Source organism: Corvus cornix, chromosome 14 (genome assembly GCF_000738735.6).
Source record: "Corvus cornix cornix isolate S_Up_H32 chromosome 14, ASM73873v5, whole genome shotgun sequence".
NCBI classification, from domain to species: Eukaryota; Metazoa; Chordata; class Aves; order Passeriformes; family Corvidae; genus Corvus; species Corvus cornix.
The window spans coordinates 8,419,824-8,438,062 of record NC_046344.1 but is presented as its reverse complement, the minus strand read 5'-3'; the positions used below and the strand labels follow the sequence as shown (position 1 = coordinate 8,438,062).

At 55.0% G+C, this 18,239-nt stretch overlaps 1 protein-coding gene across 2 annotated transcripts in view; it reads right to left on the bottom strand.

The window, feature by feature from the left end:
* Window positions 1–18,239, bottom strand: part of PRKCB (protein kinase C beta) — a 95,376-nt gene that overhangs the window by 36,587 nt on the left and 40,550 nt on the right. For both annotated transcript variants that reach the window (XM_039560341.1, XM_039560342.1), the window contains exons 3-5: window positions 17,437–17,519; window positions 7,763–7,874; window positions 6,451–6,579 (exon numbers count right to left, since the gene is read on the bottom strand). In XM_039560341.1, coding sequence (XP_039416275.1) covers window positions 6,451–6,579; window positions 7,763–7,874; window positions 17,437–17,519 — 324 coding nt within the window. The remainder of the gene's footprint in view (window positions 1–6,450; window positions 6,580–7,762; window positions 7,875–17,436; window positions 17,520–18,239) is intronic.

The window sequence follows — 18,239 nt, the reverse complement described above, 5'->3', positions numbered from 1 at the left end:
GTGTGCAGCACCACAGGATGTCAGAAGGTGCTTTCAGAGTCAGAAGAGTAAAACCAATTGCCCAGTTCCCAACTCACTCAAGGAATTTCTGATGAGGTTGGGAACTAGGGAGTTTTGAAAAGCGAATTAATGCCCCAAAATCTGCCATCTATTGCTGTCCTCCTGAAGCACTGTCCAATTTCCAGCTCCACGGAATCACACTCGTAGCCAAAATTCAACTCTGCATTTATAAACAAGCTCATTTATCAAACGTGACAGCTCTGACAGCAGCTTGTGAGACAGGGAGAGGTGTGAGCCTGCCGGGAGCCGCCGGCTGTCCCATCCATCCTGCAGCTCTGTGCTCCCCACACCCCTGGGAGGAGGCACAGCCACAGCCACCTCCTGCCCCTGCAGCAGGGAGGGAATGACTTCATCCCCGACACTGGCACAAGGGACCACACCGGGGATGCTGTCATAGAATCATCGAATCCTCTAATGGTTTGGGTTGGAAGGGACCTTAAAGCCCATCCAGTGCCACCACTCTGGGGCTCCCTCTGCACCCCTGGCACTGCCATGGCATGGGGAATGATGCTCCCAGTGCCCTACTGAACTGGGGCCTCTCCACGCACCCACCCTGGGCTCTTACTGCCTCTTATCATCTTCCCGGCTTTAAAATGATCATGAAAATGTGCTTTCAGTGCCCCTGCCCACTTGCAGCACGGGGAAGGGGAGGATAGCCCAGTGCCACTCACAGGACTGGGCACCGACCAGCAGCACTGGGGCAGGGGAGTGGGATGGTCCTCGCTGGTGACCTCACCCTTCACCTGCCCCAGGGTCAGCAGAAACACCCGAGGACCCCCCATGTGAGCAGCAGAACGAGCCCAGGGCTGGAAGAGGTCGCTGGGCTCTCACATGGCCGGTGTCCCCTCACTGGGAGGAGACACAGAATGATGTCACACGGAACCAGCTCCGACTCTGCTCTGTGTTTCATTGTCCCAACAGCCAACACAACATCCTCTGGAGACTAATGAACAACCCTCTGTTGTTTATCAGGCTGCCCTTCGCTTCTTTAAGGAACAGGAGAAGCCGTTCCTGGCCCTCGCAGTTAATCAGTTTATGCCCTGAAGCATGAGATTTGATTACCTCATGTTATTATCTCAGCGTGCAGACCTCAAAATTTCATTAATGGGAATAATTTTATCTATTCATTTAAAAAAACCAAAATGCTTCTGCTTGACCTTAAGAAACTTCCTGACTTTTCAAGCAGAAATCAACAATTAAGTGAAGGAAAAATAAAAACCTGGAGCGGCGCAGCAGCGATATCTCACGGCAGGGGAGATGTGCTCCTCGCCAACATTTATGGCATTTATTTGACAGTTAAATTTGATGTAAAATAGTTTTACATCTCTCATATCCTGACAGTTTTGTGCATCATTAAGAAGCAGTAACATCATTATTAACAGTGATGAGTAAGAATATTATGATCCCATTTAAAGCAAGTCCTAAATCACTCAGGGCACCAAGTCTGGCCAAGGAGATGCCACTGTGGGCTCAGACCATGGTCAGGATGAGATGCTGGTAAGTCCTGGACATCTCTGGACTAGGGGGTTTAAGGAGGCAGTGCTGGCAGTGCCCTCCTCCTCTACACAATTCCCGTGGCAGTGGGGACACTGCTCCACTGCCACAGTAAGGAGATGTCACCCACTCTGCCTTGCAGGGCCAGGGCAGGCAGAGGTGGGTGAATGATATTTGAATAATTTATTCTGCAAAATTTGCAATAGCTTCTCAATAACAGTTCAGACAACATCTCTGAGTTACTCTGGCAGCCGTAACCGTGGAGCAGGCTTGGGAAGAGACACCCACATCTCCAATGGAAAACGTGGGAAGCAGCATCAGTCTGCCACACGCCCAAAGCAGGAGGGAGCATGGGCTCTCCAGGCAGCTTGGGGAGCACGGAGGTCATGGCCAGGAGCTCACTGTGGCTGTGAGAGCAGGGCAAGGCCCCTTCCCCAGCTCCCAGGGTTTCAAGGAAAGGCAAGGTTAATACGCTGGATAAACGAACCCCAGAAAGTGATTTCCTAAATATGCCACACGGGGTTCACTTTGATGTGAAATTAAAAAAAAGCCCACAACAAACCCACTACTACCCTGCTCTCCAGGCAGCTGCCATGGGCTGTCACATCCTGTCCCCTCCTCTCGGAGCACGCAGGGCCACGGAGCGTATTCAGTGCAGGAAGTTCTGTTCCCACTGCCCTCCAAAGGAAAAGGCACTGCCACAGGTTGCCCAGGGAAACTGGCTGTCACATCCCTGGAAGGGTTCAAGGGCTTGGAGAAACCTGGTCTAATGGAAGGTGTCCCTGCCCATGGCAAGGGCTTGGAGCTGGATGGTCTTTAAAACAAACCACTCCAGGATTCTATGGATCTGCAAAAAACCCTTCCAAAGCCTGGCTCCCTGCAAGGAGAGGTCAGAGCTCCACCCCCTTGGCCCAGCCCATCACCTCTACTGGCCCTTGATTCCACAGGTCTTGGATGGGATTTTGGGGAGGGGAGGGCCCTCAGGCTGACCTGCAGCACTCATCTTCCTCCCTGCAGCAGCACCAACATCCCCAGCCAGGAGCAGCCCCATCCCAGCCAGCATCCGGCAGTCGGATTAACACCCTTTTGAGTTAAAACTTTTAATTAATGCTCTGATAAGAATATATTTGCACATGTTCATACAATGGAAAAGGCACAGGACTCATTATGGCTGCATCTGCCTGGGCCGGTGATTATTAATTAACACACTTCCAGCTCGTTTATTTAATCACGGCATAATTGGTTTCAGTTTTGGTCACTGTTTTCCCTCATCAGGTCGGTAAATAGGGAAGCTCCGGTCCCGGCAGGCACTGCCAGGAGTGCCGGGGGCTCAGCTGGCACCGTGGGCCCAGGGCTGCCAGGGGGGTTCAGCTGTGCAGGAACCACTGGGAACATCGACACGTGGCCAACATTCCCGAGGGACAAGAGGGAACCCGAGATGGTCCTGTCAGGCAGCCCTTGCAGGAGCACAGGGCACCCTCTGCTGCACACACACAGGCAAAGGCCACACTGGAGATTGCCCACACACACCCTGACCCCACAGCATAAACCCTTCAGTGCAGCCTCTTAATCCCTTTTAAACTTGGTACCTTTTAGACCTTCTCCCTCTACCCCACCGCTCCCCTGAGAGGAGAGATGCAGGAGCAGTGGGGTGCTCTGACACACAATGGATGCAGCTCCCACCGGAACGTGGTAGGAAGAGCCGGCTCTGGAGAGGAGCCATGTGCAGAGTCCTTCATGCAGCTCCCACCCCGGAGCAGCAATGGCTTTAATGGACTCCCAGCCTTCACATCCTCCCCACCCTCCATTTTCCAGATGCAAATATTCATGGCCCTTAATACAACAGGCTCAGCATAATCTGCACTGGAAGCTTTGCTGTTACGGAAGCAGAACTGCACAATGCCTCGATGCCACGTTAATTTGCTGTGATCTCCTACTTTGTTCCGCAGCTTTTTCCCACTAGTAAGACACTTGTTCAAAGCCCAGAGCAGGACATGGACTGTGAATGTGCATTTGCTCCTGTCCCACACCAGCCAGGCAATGCCCTGCCTGCTGCACGCCTGCCTCCTGCACCAGGGGCTCAGAGACACATCCACATTCTAAATATTGGGAAGGAATCCTTCCCTGTGAGGGTGGGGAGGCCCTGGCACAGGGTGCCCAGAGCAGCTGTGGCTGCCCCTGGATCCCTGGAAGTGTCCAAGGCCAGGCCGGGTGGAGCTTGGAGCAACCTGGTCTAGTCAAAGGTGTCTCTGCACATGAGCTTCAGAGATGAGTTTTAAGGTCCCTTCCAATCCAAATCATTCCAGGATTCAATGATTCTATAAAAATCTGGTTTTGCCATCGGGAGTGAACGATCGGCTTTACAAAGAAAAGGGAAAAAATCAGAGTAAGAAAAGAAAAAAGCACAGAGCTGAAGAGCATACGGCAAATCCCTGTTCAATTTGTCAGCTCGAAGAGGAAAATCCAAGAGGAGTTGGCCGTGCCCGTGCTGCCGCCTGCAGGCACCGGCCCGGCCCTGCCCGCTCCTGCCTGCGCCGGGCACCTTCCTCACGTCACAGATGGGATGCTCTGGCCACGGGAAAGCTCCCGAAATTCCTGGGCAAGGGTCCCCCAGCTGGTGAGACAGCGAGAAGCTCTCCCCCATCACAGCAGCCCCGTTTTCCCGAGCAGCGGGACCAAAGGTGGGCTCAGCCCCGGCCAGCGCTGCCTCCCACCCCCGCCAGGCTCCGGGGCTGCCCCTCCCGTCCTCGACAGAAACCCAGCCCCTGCCCGCCCCACGCTGGGGCTCCTGCGGAAACGTGTAAAGGGCATTTCCCACCAGCAATCTGCTCAGAGGCAGCCTGGCTCTGCCCCCGCCCGCTGCCTCCCCCGCCGTGCCCCCGCAGCGCAGCCGGGGCAGCTCCTGCAGGCATTGCTGGGGTCGGGGAATTCCTCTAGGGTCATCCAGTCCAGCCCTGCCAAAGCCACCAGTGCCCCACGTCCTCAAGTGCCACATCCACACGGCTTTTAAATCCCTGCAGGGATGGGGACTCCACCTGTATTTCCATGAAGGAATTTCCCCAATACCCAACCTGAACCTCCCCTGGCACAGCCTGAGGCCGTTCCCTCTGCTCCTGTCCCTGTTCCCTGGGAGCAGAGCCCGAACCCCCCGGCTGCCCCCTCCTGTCAGGGAGTTGTGCAGAGCCACAAGGTCCCCCCTGAGCCTCTTTTTCTCCAGGCTGAGCCCCTTTCCCAGCTCCCTCAGCAGCTCGTGGTGCTCCAGCCCCTTCCCCAGCCCTGTTCCCTTCCCTGGACCTGCTCTAGCCCCTCAGTGTCCTCCTTGTCGTGAGGGGCCCAGAGCTGCCCCAGGACTCCAGGTGGTCCCTCTGCAGTGCCAGCACAGCACTGGGTGGCTCCATCTCCTAAGGGCTGGGTGCCCACTTGTGCTTTGAAGGCCATCTGGGCTCCCCAGTGCCCAGCTCTCCTCTCCCAAAGCACTTCCACTCCTCCGCCAGCTCCATGGCAGAGCTGGAGAGCTCAGCATGCTTCCCTTCCGTTCTGGAAAAGCCAGCAGCTGACACGTTTTCACCAACACCTCCATAAGGGGCCAGAAATAAAACAGCCTTTCAAAGCCAGCTGAAGAAATGAAAATCCAGCTGCACAGAACGGGCCTGGGGAGCTTCTCCTGCCTCCAGAGCGGTGGGAACACGGTGCCAGGGAGCCTGTGGTGCCAGCAGGAGGGTGAGCTCTGCACCCCGCTGGCATCTGATGGAGGCTGGAGGGAATCAGGATCATTCAGGTTGGAAAAGACCTCCAAAGTCAGTAAGTCAAACCTTCAGGAAGGTGCCTGGGAAGCAGGACTTCTGAAAACATAGTTCTGCCTCGTTCACTGAGGCTGTCCTTTAAGGATGAATAAAACAAAAAAATAAATTATAAAATCCTCCTCAACTTTTTTCAATTTTTCATTAACATTTTCAACAATTTTGTGTTTTATCTGAGAACACTGCTGATGGCACTCCTCAGGGGACATGCACCCATCAGAGCAGTGAGGAGCACTATGGGATCCCACAGAGCCAACCCCATCCCACAGAAACAAACCCTGGGGATGTCACAGCTTCTCTGACTGTGACAGGATGTGAGAAACCAGACTCCTGCAGGAGAGCCAGCCAAGGGCAGTGGGATGATGGAGAAGGATCCGGTGTTGCCATGGGTGTCCCAGCCCGGGCTCCCCGGCCCACTCAGGGGCACTAGCCCTGGCAGCGTGGGCACAGGGGAGGCACTTCACACCCCTGGCTTTGACTCATCCGGGAATAACCGCGACAGCTCAGCCGCCCCTGCGGAGCTGAAACGCCCGGAGCTGCCTGGTCACCCCACGTGGGCAGGAGCCTCCTTCCCCACACGGCTCAGCCTGCACCAGACAAACCCACAGGGACTGTCACTGCCGTGCCCACGGACAGCAATCCCTGCCTCCGACCCCGCTGGCGCTGCTTCACAAGACACCAGCCCCCAGAGTCACATCTTGGTCTGGTGTCCCCATACTGGGGACAAGAGGCTTCACAAGAACATGGCTTAATGTTTTGTGAGGTGCTTATAGGTCACGGGGGAAGCATTATTTTCTGGGAACTCAAAATCCAGGTGGCAAAAGCCTCTAGAGATGGGAAAATCCTGTTCTCTGCCACAAACCACGCCCTTCCCAGGGTCCTGCAGACGCTGAAATTTTACATCATTCAAAAAGCCCTTTGAAAAGTCCGTGACTGGAAGTGCCAGCAATACATGGAGCCCTGGAGCCCCAGCCAGGCTTTGCCAGAGGGCCGGAGTGTGCCCGGAGAAGGCTCAAAGCCTTGTCCCCCTTGCCAGGGCTCCTGGGCACTGACAGCAGCCACTGCACGCCCTGGGCAGCCCCTGTCATGCACGTACCTACGACGGTGAGCACGTCCTTGTCGATGTCCGCCCGGATGTAGATCCGGCCCCGGCGCTCCGTGTGGTCCGTCCCGCACAGGCTGGGCACGTTCATCACGCAGCGCTTGTGCACGTTCATCATACAGGCTGGGGGACAGAAGGGGACAGTCAGCACCCTGTCACCACTGCCAGGGCTGTGAGGAGGGGACGGGGACAACCTGTCCTCCATTTAAACTGGGATGTTGTGAGGGACTCTGGGATAAACACACAGCAAATGGACCTTCAAAGGCAGCTGGAGACTCCGCAGAGCCTGGGCACAGGGACCCACCGCCAGCAGCTCTGGCTCCTGCCTGAGAGACCCCAGGGCTCTGGGCCCTTGTTAAACTACTTGAGTTCTGCTGACTCATTAAACTTCTCTTCCCTCACCCCCTGGATGCAATGCCAAGTGCTCAGCTGGATCCACCAGGAGCCAAACAGGGGAATTAGAAATTACCTGTGTATCTGTATACACACAGAGAGGTATAAAGATCTATCTATATATAAAGATACATATATATGTATTTACATTTTAAAGCAGTTCACTTCCCCTTGGCAAGATGCCCCAAGTTCTAAGGAATATGCTGTTCCCACAACAGCCAAACTTCCCTATCCCTGAGCAAGGAGCAGCCAAGCTCGCTGCTCCCGCCGCCAGCGCCGGCACATGCTGCATGTCCCAGTCCCCTTAAATAGGAACGTACAGGATTAACTTGGAAAATTACTGATTCCGTCTTCTCCCTCTGCTTCCACCCCCCGTTTTCTCCTCCCTGCGCAGCAATTCCCCCGCTGGCAGCGCCGGAGGCGGCGGCACCGCGCGGCCACGGCCACAGGGTGTCACTCGGAGCCAGTGCTGGAGAACGGGCGTGCGGAGGGACGATGCTGCAAGGATGCTGCGGGGGGACGCGGGGGGATGCAGGGGAGGATGTGGAGGGCGGGTACTGCAAGGATGCTGCAGGGGATGCTGCTGTGGGGGTGCTTCTGGAGAGGGTGTTTGCGGGGTGCTGCTGCAGTGGGGACTGTGGGGGTGCTGTGGAAAGGGATGTGGGGGGATGCTGCTGCAGAGGGATCCAGGGAGGTTCCCCCCCATCCCAACACCTTTCCCTCCTCCCTCCCTGGAGCAGCCCTGGGGCTCCCCACACTGGGTGAGAAGGTGCCCACTTGTGCCCCTCGGGCACTCAGAGCCCTGCAGCTCCACACCGGGGGCAGAGAGCACAGGCTCTTGGCTGCAGCCCAGGACTTGGGGTGCCTGAGCCCCCGTGCTGCAGCCAGAGCCCCCATCCCGTCAGTCACTTACTGTCACATTTCATCCCCTGGTGAATGAGCCCGTACAGCAACGACCCGCAGTGGTCACAGAAGGTGGGGCTGGAGTACGTGTGGATTTTAAATTTGTGTTTGCTCCGGGGATCCTGGGAGGGAAATAAAGGACAAAGATTATAAACTTCCATCCAGTGTTGGCAAGGCACCCCTGCTCTTCCCATTCCGAGTGCCAGCTGGCTCCGGAGGTGCTGCTAATGGACTTCAGTCAACTGCCACCGACTCGTGGGGACCTTTTCCAACAACCTCCAGGATCCAGCTTTATTCCTCTTCATATGTGTTGCCATAACAATGAACAAGCAATGCACTGGCTTGGCTGGGGATTTACTGTTTTTCAATAACTCAGTCTTAGCATGGAAAACACCAGGTGAAATTGGTAGGTATGAACCAACAGAAGGGCTGGACACTGCCCAACTTCCATGCAGAGCAGGAAAAACCCATGATTCCATCTATATTAAGCCTGCCCAGGAAACATCTCTGTGCTCTGGTGCCAGCCCTCCCCTCACACTCCCAGGCATTCAAGCTGCTTAGGGGATACTTTAATATTTTGAGCTTTCTTAAAAGCAAGGGCAGATTTTTGCCCAGCAGCAGAGGATGCAGACCCAGGAGAGCCCAGTTTATCCCTTTATCCCTTGTGCAGGCACCAGGCAAACTCCTGGGCTCCAGCAAGGGTCAGCAGGAGTTAGAGCCAAACAAATCATGGAATCCCAGAATGGTCTGGGTGGGAAGCGACCTTAAAGCCTGTCCAGTTCCATCCCCTGCCATGGGCAGGGACACCTTCCACTATTCCAGGCTGCTCCAAGCCCTGTCCAGCCTGGCCTTGGGCACTTCCAGGGATCCAGGGGCAGCCACAGCTTCTCTGGGCAACCGGTGCCAGTGAAAACTTCCAGAAGAAACAACTCAACACGGAGATAGAATCAAGCACTGGAACAAAGCACTGAGGCAGAGCAAGGGTTTGGCACTTCTTGGTATCTTCCATGCAAGAGAGGACAGTTCTGGGAGCTCGGGAGAGCCTGGAGCAGTGGGGCTGTGCAGAGGAGGCTGCTGGGGCTCCACACCCCTGGGAGCAGCACAGGAAAGAGGGAAGGTTCCGGCACAGAGCAGCTTGATTTCATCTCAGGTTAATTGTTTAAGGGTTAGGGATGAGGCTCAGCTCCCGGCTCCGTCATTTGAGCTGAGCAGCTTTTTAATGGCCTGGAAAGCTGCCCGGGCATTAGCAAAGACACCTTTTCAGGGCACTCCGAGCACAGTAAATAAATAAAGAGTGGAATCAGAAGCGAGCTATAACATCGCTGCCAATACATTCCATCCCCCTGAAATTAATTTCCCAGCACTGTTGCATTGGAGCTTTCAGCTGCATTAATCACCAACATTCTGCTTTATTGCTCAGTACCACAGATAACCCCAACGGCACCCGGGAGGGGGAAAACCAACAGAGCTTCCTTTAACTTGGTCTGTGCAGTGCCAGGGATTGATGCAGGCTTCAGCCAAGGCACTGAAACTGGAAATATCTCACATTTTACCTCAAGGAAACGGCTTCCAGACACAGCTCCTAGCATGGCTCCAGCTAGCAGCTCCTCTGCCAGCAATGGCACAAGGAAGGTTGAGGGGATAAGGGGTCACAATTAACCTGTCCTCTGGACAAGTAGCCAGTTCTGTCCATGACTCTGTACGTCTGAAAGCCTTTTGCATTCCTCAGACATTTGTAAGACAGCAGAGAAAAGACAGCCTGGATTTTAGGCTAGAACAGGAGGCGGGGGGAGTTTCTCCCCATGAAACTTGGCGCAGGCAGCCAAGAGGCAGCCTGGGCTCAACCTTGAGGTGGTCTGGAAGGTTCCTTCCAACCCAAACCATGCTGTGATCCTGATTCCCTTGCCAGTGTCCTGGGAGAGAGGAGGTCTCTGGCTGCCCAGTCCTGCATCCTGCAGAGCCCCTGGGCACCGTATCCCCCTGCATCAGCCACCACCAGCTTCCCTCAGCAGCGAGACAAGGACGGGGGACGCGGGGCAGCTCTGGGAGAAGCCACGTGCCAGCGCGTGACACGAGAGGGATCGCCCCCGAGCGCTCTGCTGCTGCGTTCCCTTCCAGAAACAGATATTCCTGTTTAGGCAAGTGAAAGCTTCAGTCATTCATAAAAACCACAAGCTTTATGCAAAAGGAGACAATTCCCACTTCATGCGAAGGATGTTGAATTCCCACTGGAACCCAGAGTTCGAGAAGCCAGAGCTGGAAAAGCAAAGTGGCAAAACAGGCTGGGTTCCCCAAACCAGCACCCCCTGCCCAGAGCGGGGATTCACCTTCTGCTCCCACCCCCTGCTCCAGAGAGACCCATACCCAGAGGGGCAAAGCCCAAAGGCTGGGAGGGTGATGGAGCAGCCAGGCCTGCAGAGAACAGCTGCTGGGCTCTGGTGGAGAGTGGCTTGTGTCACCTTGACCAAAGCCTTAGAAAGAGCCAGAAACTGGCAGTTCTGGGGATCATTTTTGAGCAAGGCTGAAGTCGCTGTACAAAGAGACTATTTTTGTACCACGGAGACAGGACTGACGAGAACACTGCGTATGCAGATGCTGAGACTTAAAACAAGAATGGTTAAAAAGAAGTTTGCCAATAAAAGAAAAACCTCTTCTCCTCCCCCACCAGCGCTGAGCCAGCCTGAAGAACGGGGCAGGAACAGCTTTCTTTGGAGCAGAGCTGGAAAATGCCATGAGGAGAGCCAGTACATGGCGAGGCTCTGCCCTTCCCTTCCCAGCCAGTGCTGCCACAAAGCCAGCATCCTCTGCACTGAGGGACGCACGCCTGGAGCAGGGACTGGGGTGGGAGCCAGGGAAGGCGAGCAGCTGCTGTGGCTTTGAGCAGCAGGCACTGATCCAGCAAAGGTGGCAGAGCCCACCTGGCTTCTGCTCCCCAATTCGACAGCAGGTTACTGGTCTGACATGAATCCCATCCTTGACCCTGAATAACTGCATTTCAAGTTTCTCCTGTTTCCTTGTGTAAGTAAGAAAAAAGTTCCTCCCTGTGAGGGTGGGGAGGCCCTGGCACAGGGTGCCCACAGAAGCTGTGGCTGCCCCTGGATCCCTGGGAGTGTCGAAGGCCAGGTTGGATGGGGCTTGGAGCAGCCTGGGATAGTGGAAGGTGCCCCTGCCACCAGCCTCCCAGAGCACTGGAACTCCAAATCTCCTGCAGCAGAGCCTTGGGAAGGGGCAGCTAGACCCACACCGACAGCCAAGGGTGTTTGAAACCTCTGCACTGACATTTGCTGCATTTGACAGAACACAGAGCTTTGTTTCCAGATTAGAGGCTGCTGCTTTCCCTGTCTCATTGCAAAGAAAGCTTTAAATTCTCTCTCTGAAGAAGAATTAGCACAGTTCATGTGAAGAGACCATTTTAAAGTGAATTTCATAGTGATTTAAACAGCATAACAGCAAATACAACACAGCCACAGCTTACTGCCTGCACTCAACAAACCCTGGCAGGGACATACACCCAAAATCTTGCATTTGAGTCCCACATTTCCCGTGTGGAAAATCCCCTCGGTATGCAGGGAACAAGCCACAGCAGACAGAAGTGGTCCATCATCCCTTCCAGGGAAAGCATGGATTGCAAGAGGCTGAGTCAGGGGTGGCAGTGTGACTGCTCCAGGTGGCATCCTGCCACTGTGCCAAGTGGTTCTTACAGACAGCAGGATGTGGGAGAGGGGAAGATGAACTGGAGACAACGGCATCCACCAGAGACAGGGACCAGTCCTGCCTGGGAGCTGCTGCCCTGGCCATGCACCTCCTGCATCTCCCCACCTGCCTGCACAGGGCTGGGAAAACACCTTTGGTGAGAAACAGCTCCACGTCCCTGCAAAAACCATGCAAGGACGTTCAGGAACAAGGGAGTGAGAGTGATGGGTGTTTGTGTCAATGAGAAGAGCCACAATAAATCACACAGACAGCACTCAGAGGAGGTTACACACGAGAGCAACACAGGTCCTGTTTGGGGCTCAAGCAGGGGTTGGAACTTGGTGGCCTTTCCAGTCCCTGCCAACTGAATCCAGTCTGTGATTCCATGATTCTGCAGCATCTTTTCTGCCACTCTCTCCTCAGCAGCCTGCCCAAGCCTGTTACACTCTGAAAGCACTTGGACATTGCTGCACCAGTGAGTGACACCAGAACTATTTTTCTGTAGTTTACAGCGTTCCAGCCCCAGACAAGCTCCCAGAGCACAGGGCCCAAAGGCACAGGGGCTGTGTGGGCAGCGGGATGGAGGCAGCAGGAGGAGGCAGCTCCTGGGGAAGGACCAGCAGCAGACACGGCCACGGGCACCGGCACCGCGCTGGGGCTGCTCCTGTGTCAAACACAGCCTGCCCCTGGCAGCTCCCAGCAAGTAAATACATTTTTATTGACAAAAGATCTCATCCTCTCGTCAGACAACTGCAGAGGGATATGGATGACGGTTGTTCTTCTCTGGCTGCTGCTGCCAACACCAAATAAAACACTCTCTTTTTCTGAGCAGCAGAAAAAAGCCAAGCTCAGCTGCTCTCCCAGAGCAGCATTTGCATCTCAACATCCTTCAGACACGTTTGGTAACTCACACATGCTTTGAGAGTCATTCTATTGCACCTCCAGGAGAGGGGGGCTCCCACAGCACCTTCCCTGCAGCCTCCAGGTGCTGGAACAGCACAGAGACCTCCAAAACACCTCCCTCCTACAGGCTCTCCACTGGTGCCACCCGGGTGGGCACAGGCTGCACCACCCACCTCATCACCTTCCCAGTGAGGGACAAACCCAGCTCAGCTCCAGCCCTGGGACTGCAGAGCCATGGGAAGGGCACGGACTCATCCAGCTGCTCCAGCCCCTCCTTCAGCCAGCAGCTGCATCTGAGCTGGGGTCACCAGATACCCCCTCCCACTCCTGAGACAATGAGAGAAAAGCTGCTCAATCACAGGGCTGAAGCCATGGCAGCCTGGCAGGAGAAAGAGCCGGGCTCCGGCGGGGCCGGGGAAGCACCAGAAGGTGCTGGGAGGGAGCAAGGCAGAGACATCTTCATCCCACGGGAACTGTCAGCGGCTGCCGGCGGAGCAGCGAGCAGGTGCCCTCGCTCCAGGGGCAGATGGCACAGCACGAGTGCTGGAGAAGTTAATTAGCAGGACAACAGAAAGCAGCAAGTTACAGGAAGGTTGTGAAGATTTGCCAAAGCACCGGCCAGGGCAGCCCAGAAGAACAGGAGCTGTGAGGAGGGATCGGGGTCCTGCGCTCAGAGGCAGCACCTCGGCGAGAGGGGGCCTGGGGCACAGCATGGAACCCTTTCCATGAAGAAATTCTTCCTGAAATTCTTCCTGAAATCCTCTCCCCAAGCACAAACGGGGACAAATTACATGCAAAATTGAAATGTAGCTACACTGGCCCGTTACCTTCCCAGAGCAACTCTGATATTTATGAACACATCCTGATTAGATGACCTTTAACAGGATCATGCAAAGAAGGTCATTTTAATGATTATTTTGTCTACAATTTAAATAATTATGCATTCTACTAATAGCTCCAGCTATAATTAGGTTTGCCAACTGGAATACATTACACAGACTGACTCTGGGTCCTGGAGACCTTGCTGTGGGTCAGACAGACACTGGCTGTGGGTCAGACAGACACTCGCTGTGGGTCACACACTCCAGCCCAGTGGTCACACCAGCTTTGCCTCCTGCCAACAGGAGAGCCAGGAATGCCAGAGCTGGGAATGGGGAACAGCAGAACTGGACAGGGAGGGGGGTTTGGGCTGCCAGCCCCTACAGAGTACCTCACCAGTTCTCCCTTCAGGAATGCTGGGACAGGCCCCAGGCAGACAGGACATCAATGTGGATCCAAAGTTCTGCCATGCCTACAGACCAGGGTAGCACAAACAGCTCTGTGTCTGCAGCACCAGCGGTTCCAGCTACACCTTTATTCCCTGCTGCAAGAAGCAATTAATCTTTCATTTTTTCCTGCTTGGAGACACTATCATGTGTAATTGTCCTCTCTCCCAGATGGAAGGCTCCTGTGCAGAAAGCTTGGCAAGGTTAAACACACAGCCACACTCTCACTCTCCTCAAGGAGGTTCAAACACAACCAGATCAAACAGAAACACCCCAAAGTGGGAGCACTCAACAGTGACAGAGACTCTGACATTTCACTGGTCTCCAGGGATTCTGCTCTGCTCCCCAAGCGTGCAACACCAGCTCCCCCCGGGTTGTCTCTGCATGCACCAACCTCCATCCCCTACAGCACTTCAGCACACCCTGAACTTCCAGCTGAAGAGTTTTAGTTCAGTAATCAGAATCACCCAGTTGTTAAAATGTAAACATTCAGATAGACCATAAGCACTACACAGATGCAAACTGATTTTCTCCCTCAATTCTCCAGCGTTATGAAGACACAGAGATCAAGGAGCTAAGTTAGAAGATATTTTTCTTTTAACAGATTTTTTTTTCCCTGGGCTCCAGGTCTAGACCACAGGAAAAAGCAGCTCTGGGATCCCAGCTGGCATCAAAGCCCCAGCCCAGGCTGCAGCATCCCTGCACTGCTGAGCTCCCTGCACAGCTCCCTTCCCTCTCCAGCTCAGCAGAACCACTGGCCCATTGTAAGGATGAGCCCACTGTGAGGTTTGACACATGCAATAAATTAAACTCCTTCTTTCTGCAGGATTCACTGGAGATCCGTATTTGTGGAAGAGTTCCCAGCTTGCTGCACCAACTGCAAAAACACATCCTTGTAACCAGCACAGGCTGATGCCACCAGATCTGCCACCAGTGCAGGTGGCTCTGGATTCACACCATGGTTATCAGCAACCATGGAGCAGAGGGAAACTCCAGCTTTCCATCATTCAAAGCAAAGCCCCTGTCCCCGGCTCATTCCTGAAGCCAATAAGGCATTACTGTATGTTGAAGGAGCTCTTCCTCTCCTGATTCAAAGCTCCTTAAGGATTATATGATTATATAATTATAAATATGATATATTATAGATATAATTATGCTGCTGTAAGAGTGCAAGAGGAGGGAAGCTTGCCCTGCCTGCATCCCCCAGTGACACCCCCATGTCAGAGGGGCAGGGGAGAGACCAGAGGGGCTCTGGTGCCCTTTGCTAAAGAGAAAAAAAAAAGAAAAAAAAGAAAGGAAAAAAAAGGGAAAAAAAAGAAAGAAAAAAAAAGCGCTATAAAAGGGCCATTTTCTCCCTGCTTTAGTCCCAAGAACTACATTCCCTCTTCATTTCCAGAAGTTAAGTATTAAAAGATTAATTGACAGTGCTGGGCAGCTGTTACCTGTCTGCTGCCTGTGCCATGCTGCTGATGCTCCCCCAGGGATAACAGTGAGTGACAGGGAATGTGACCAAGGGCCTTTACACCAGCCCTGGTATCGAGTGGGGTCTGTTAAATTTGTGACAATTTTATTTAGACCCTTCCCTTCCCAGGCAGAAGCTGCCCACAGTCACCCAGAGCTGCCGCAGAGACCAGCTGGGACCTGGCTGCCCGAGGGCCCCTCGCTGTCCTTGTGTGCCACAGCTCGGGCAGGTCTGGTGGGAGGGAAGGCAAAACGTCCTGTGTGTGTTCCCCCAGCCAAAGCTCTGCGGGGACAGGTGGAGCGTCCCCCGGCACCTGCAGCCACCCGCTGCCGTCCAGGAGCTGCACGGGGCTGTGGCAGGGCCAGCACAGGCAGGCAGCTGCATCCCGGCCCTGCCCGCTGCCAAGCCTCATCTGCCTCGAGCAAGGTGAAGGGATTTCAGCATTTCTGCCTCCCCGGGCACCCACCCGGCCGCTCCCAGGGCCACCCACAGCCGTGGGCCGGTGTCCCCTCGCCGGCACCCGCTCAGCTGGCGCGGGAGCTGGGGCTCTGCTCAGCCACCAGCTCCTTCCCCCTCACACTGCACCTAAAGCCTTACAAGCGAGATTCCACCTCGGCACGCTCAAGGAGCTCAATGCCTATCAAAGCAGGTGGATCCGGATGGGTGACATTCACCTCCCACAGCCCGAAGCGGGTCACAGCGTGCGACGCGCCGGGGCCCCGCTGCCTCTGTCTGCGCGTGTTTGAGATGACAGAGAACAAAGTGTGAGTGTCAGAGCTGCAGTCACACGGCCAGAGGGTACCTCGCAGTGCCACATCACGTCACAGCAAAGGGCTGTAAAACCCCCGGCACCGCTGGCTTTCCACGGAGGGAGCGCAGCACACGCGGGGACAGAGCTCGGCCACATCCCACAGAGGGACACGGACACCTGCACTGCCTGGGTGGCCAGGCTCGACCCTCAGGGAACGGATCACCCCCCCACCACCATTCCCTCATCTTTTCGTGCCTTCTCAGCTCTCCTTGCCCTGTTTCAGCAGCGGCGGCAGCAGGGGGTGAAACTGCCCGGAAGAAGGGCAGAGACATGTCGGAAGCTGAGGAGTTCAAAGCCATCAATCACATCCCTCTCCTGCAGCTCCATCCCCTCCAGTGACCCGCTCCGGGCCAGGGCACTGGGACAGCGCTGTGCACACACACACAGACACCACTGCTCCCCTGCACAGATCCCGATAGTGCCACAGGCACCGGAGATGGAAGAGGGATGCTCCCAGTATCCCAGGCAAGCCTCTCCCCAGGCAGGCAGCAGCTCCTGCCCACGCCTCCCCTGGCAGTCCCTGCTTGTCCCCGGCACAGGAAGCCCTCAGGGGCTTCTGTCCTGTGGGCGACAGCAGTGCCACCCTGCCACCTCCTCCTGGGTTTGCTGCACCGGGGGTGGAGGAAGAGCCGTCGGTGCCGAAGCTGCTCTGTGGAGGCTGCACAGACACCACAGCTCATGAGTGGGGGACAGCCACCACCCGAGCCCAGAACAAACCTCGCCAACTGCTGATGCCCCCTGAGAGCCTCATCCCTCCCCAAGCACCCTCTCTCCCCGTCACAGGGCACAGCCCCATTTTGGGAGGGCGACCGACAATGCGTGTTTAGCCTCCACCTTCCGCAGCCTGTTACGCCGCCTGCTCCCACCACTTCTATTTTTAAGGGTGAGAGTTGTGGTGCTCTGTCGTTTCCCCAATTTGAGCTCCTCTCTCCCAGCAGTTCCCCAAATTAGCCAGTTTCCACGGTAAAACACAGAACCTGCCAGACGGACCTGAATGGCGCTGGCAGAGCCGGGCTGGGGAGCCCAGCTCTGCTGCCCCCAAGCCAGGGGATCCACCAGGAAAGAAAATCCTCGGGGAAATAAGGATGGGGACTTAGCCAGCAAGCGTTTGGGTGGTTTTCTGGCACAAGGGATAGAAGGACATTGGGGCAAGGCTGCAGGCTCAGCCCCAAAGGGAAACCTCTACCTCCCCACATATTCCCTCTGCTCTGCTGAGCACAAGTTATTGGGTACTTTGAGTGTTTTAGGTATCACAGAAATGTATGAGAGTCCCCAGAACTATGGAATCCCCATCCCTGAAGGGATTTAAAAGCCATGTGGGTGTGGCACGTGGGGATGTGGGGTAGCAGTGACCTTGGAAGTGCTGGGGAATGGTGATCTTAGACTCAATCATAGTGGCTTTTCCTACCTAAACCATCCCATAAATTAGAGATGCCTGTGAAACAACAACCCAGGCATGCCCTCAGCAAAGGAAGCTGGAGGAGCATCTTCTCCAAGTGCTGTGAAGCCCAGTGAGCCCCCGGCCCTGCTGTGCCCAGGGCTGTACTTACATCCGAGGCAGGGCCCTTGTCGGCACCAGGGCAGGAGAAGGTGACGAACTCATGGCACCGCTTGTGCACCACAAAGCAGCAAACTGCAAAGAGAACACAGGGACAGGGTCAGGGGCATGGCACAGGATTGGCACCACGAGAGCCAAGAGTTAACAAAACAAACCACGGTTACGTTGGATTTCCGAGCAGTCCCAGGAGGTTTTTTAAGCAAACCTGTGGCAGATTTTTAAACCTTATGGAACATCCCCAACCAGACCAGGCATTTTGGTAAAACTCAGCAGAACAAAGTGTTGAGTGAACGTCAGAGGAGGGCTGGGAACACTTCTGTTCCTCTGAGCTCATTGTCACTCGCGGCACACGCTCTGAGGTCACCGCCGGGAATAAAAAGAGGGAGAATCTGGCGTTCGCGGGTATCTGAGCTGAAAAGTGCATGTGGCCAAAAATGGAAGATTGTACTGAAGGGAACAGGTGGGCAATTTTCCTCCCACAGCTCTGCTTTTCTTCAGCATCTCCCCAGCCTCCGTTTGCCAGACCAGAAGACACGCACATCTTCCTCCCCTCACACACGTCAATGACAGCATTGCCCTTCTGGGAACGGCACAGGGAAATCAATCCCGACATGCCACTGCCCAGACTTCCAGGCAGAAGTATCCAGAGCTAAACCCCCACCCCCTAAACCACCAAACCCTTTCAGCACATGCCAGTCTGAAGTTGCCAGCACTATTTCTGCAGTTTGTGCAGACAAAGCACTGTATTTCAAGGCTGATTTTTTCCCCAAATGCCAAATAAGCACCTCACCTTCA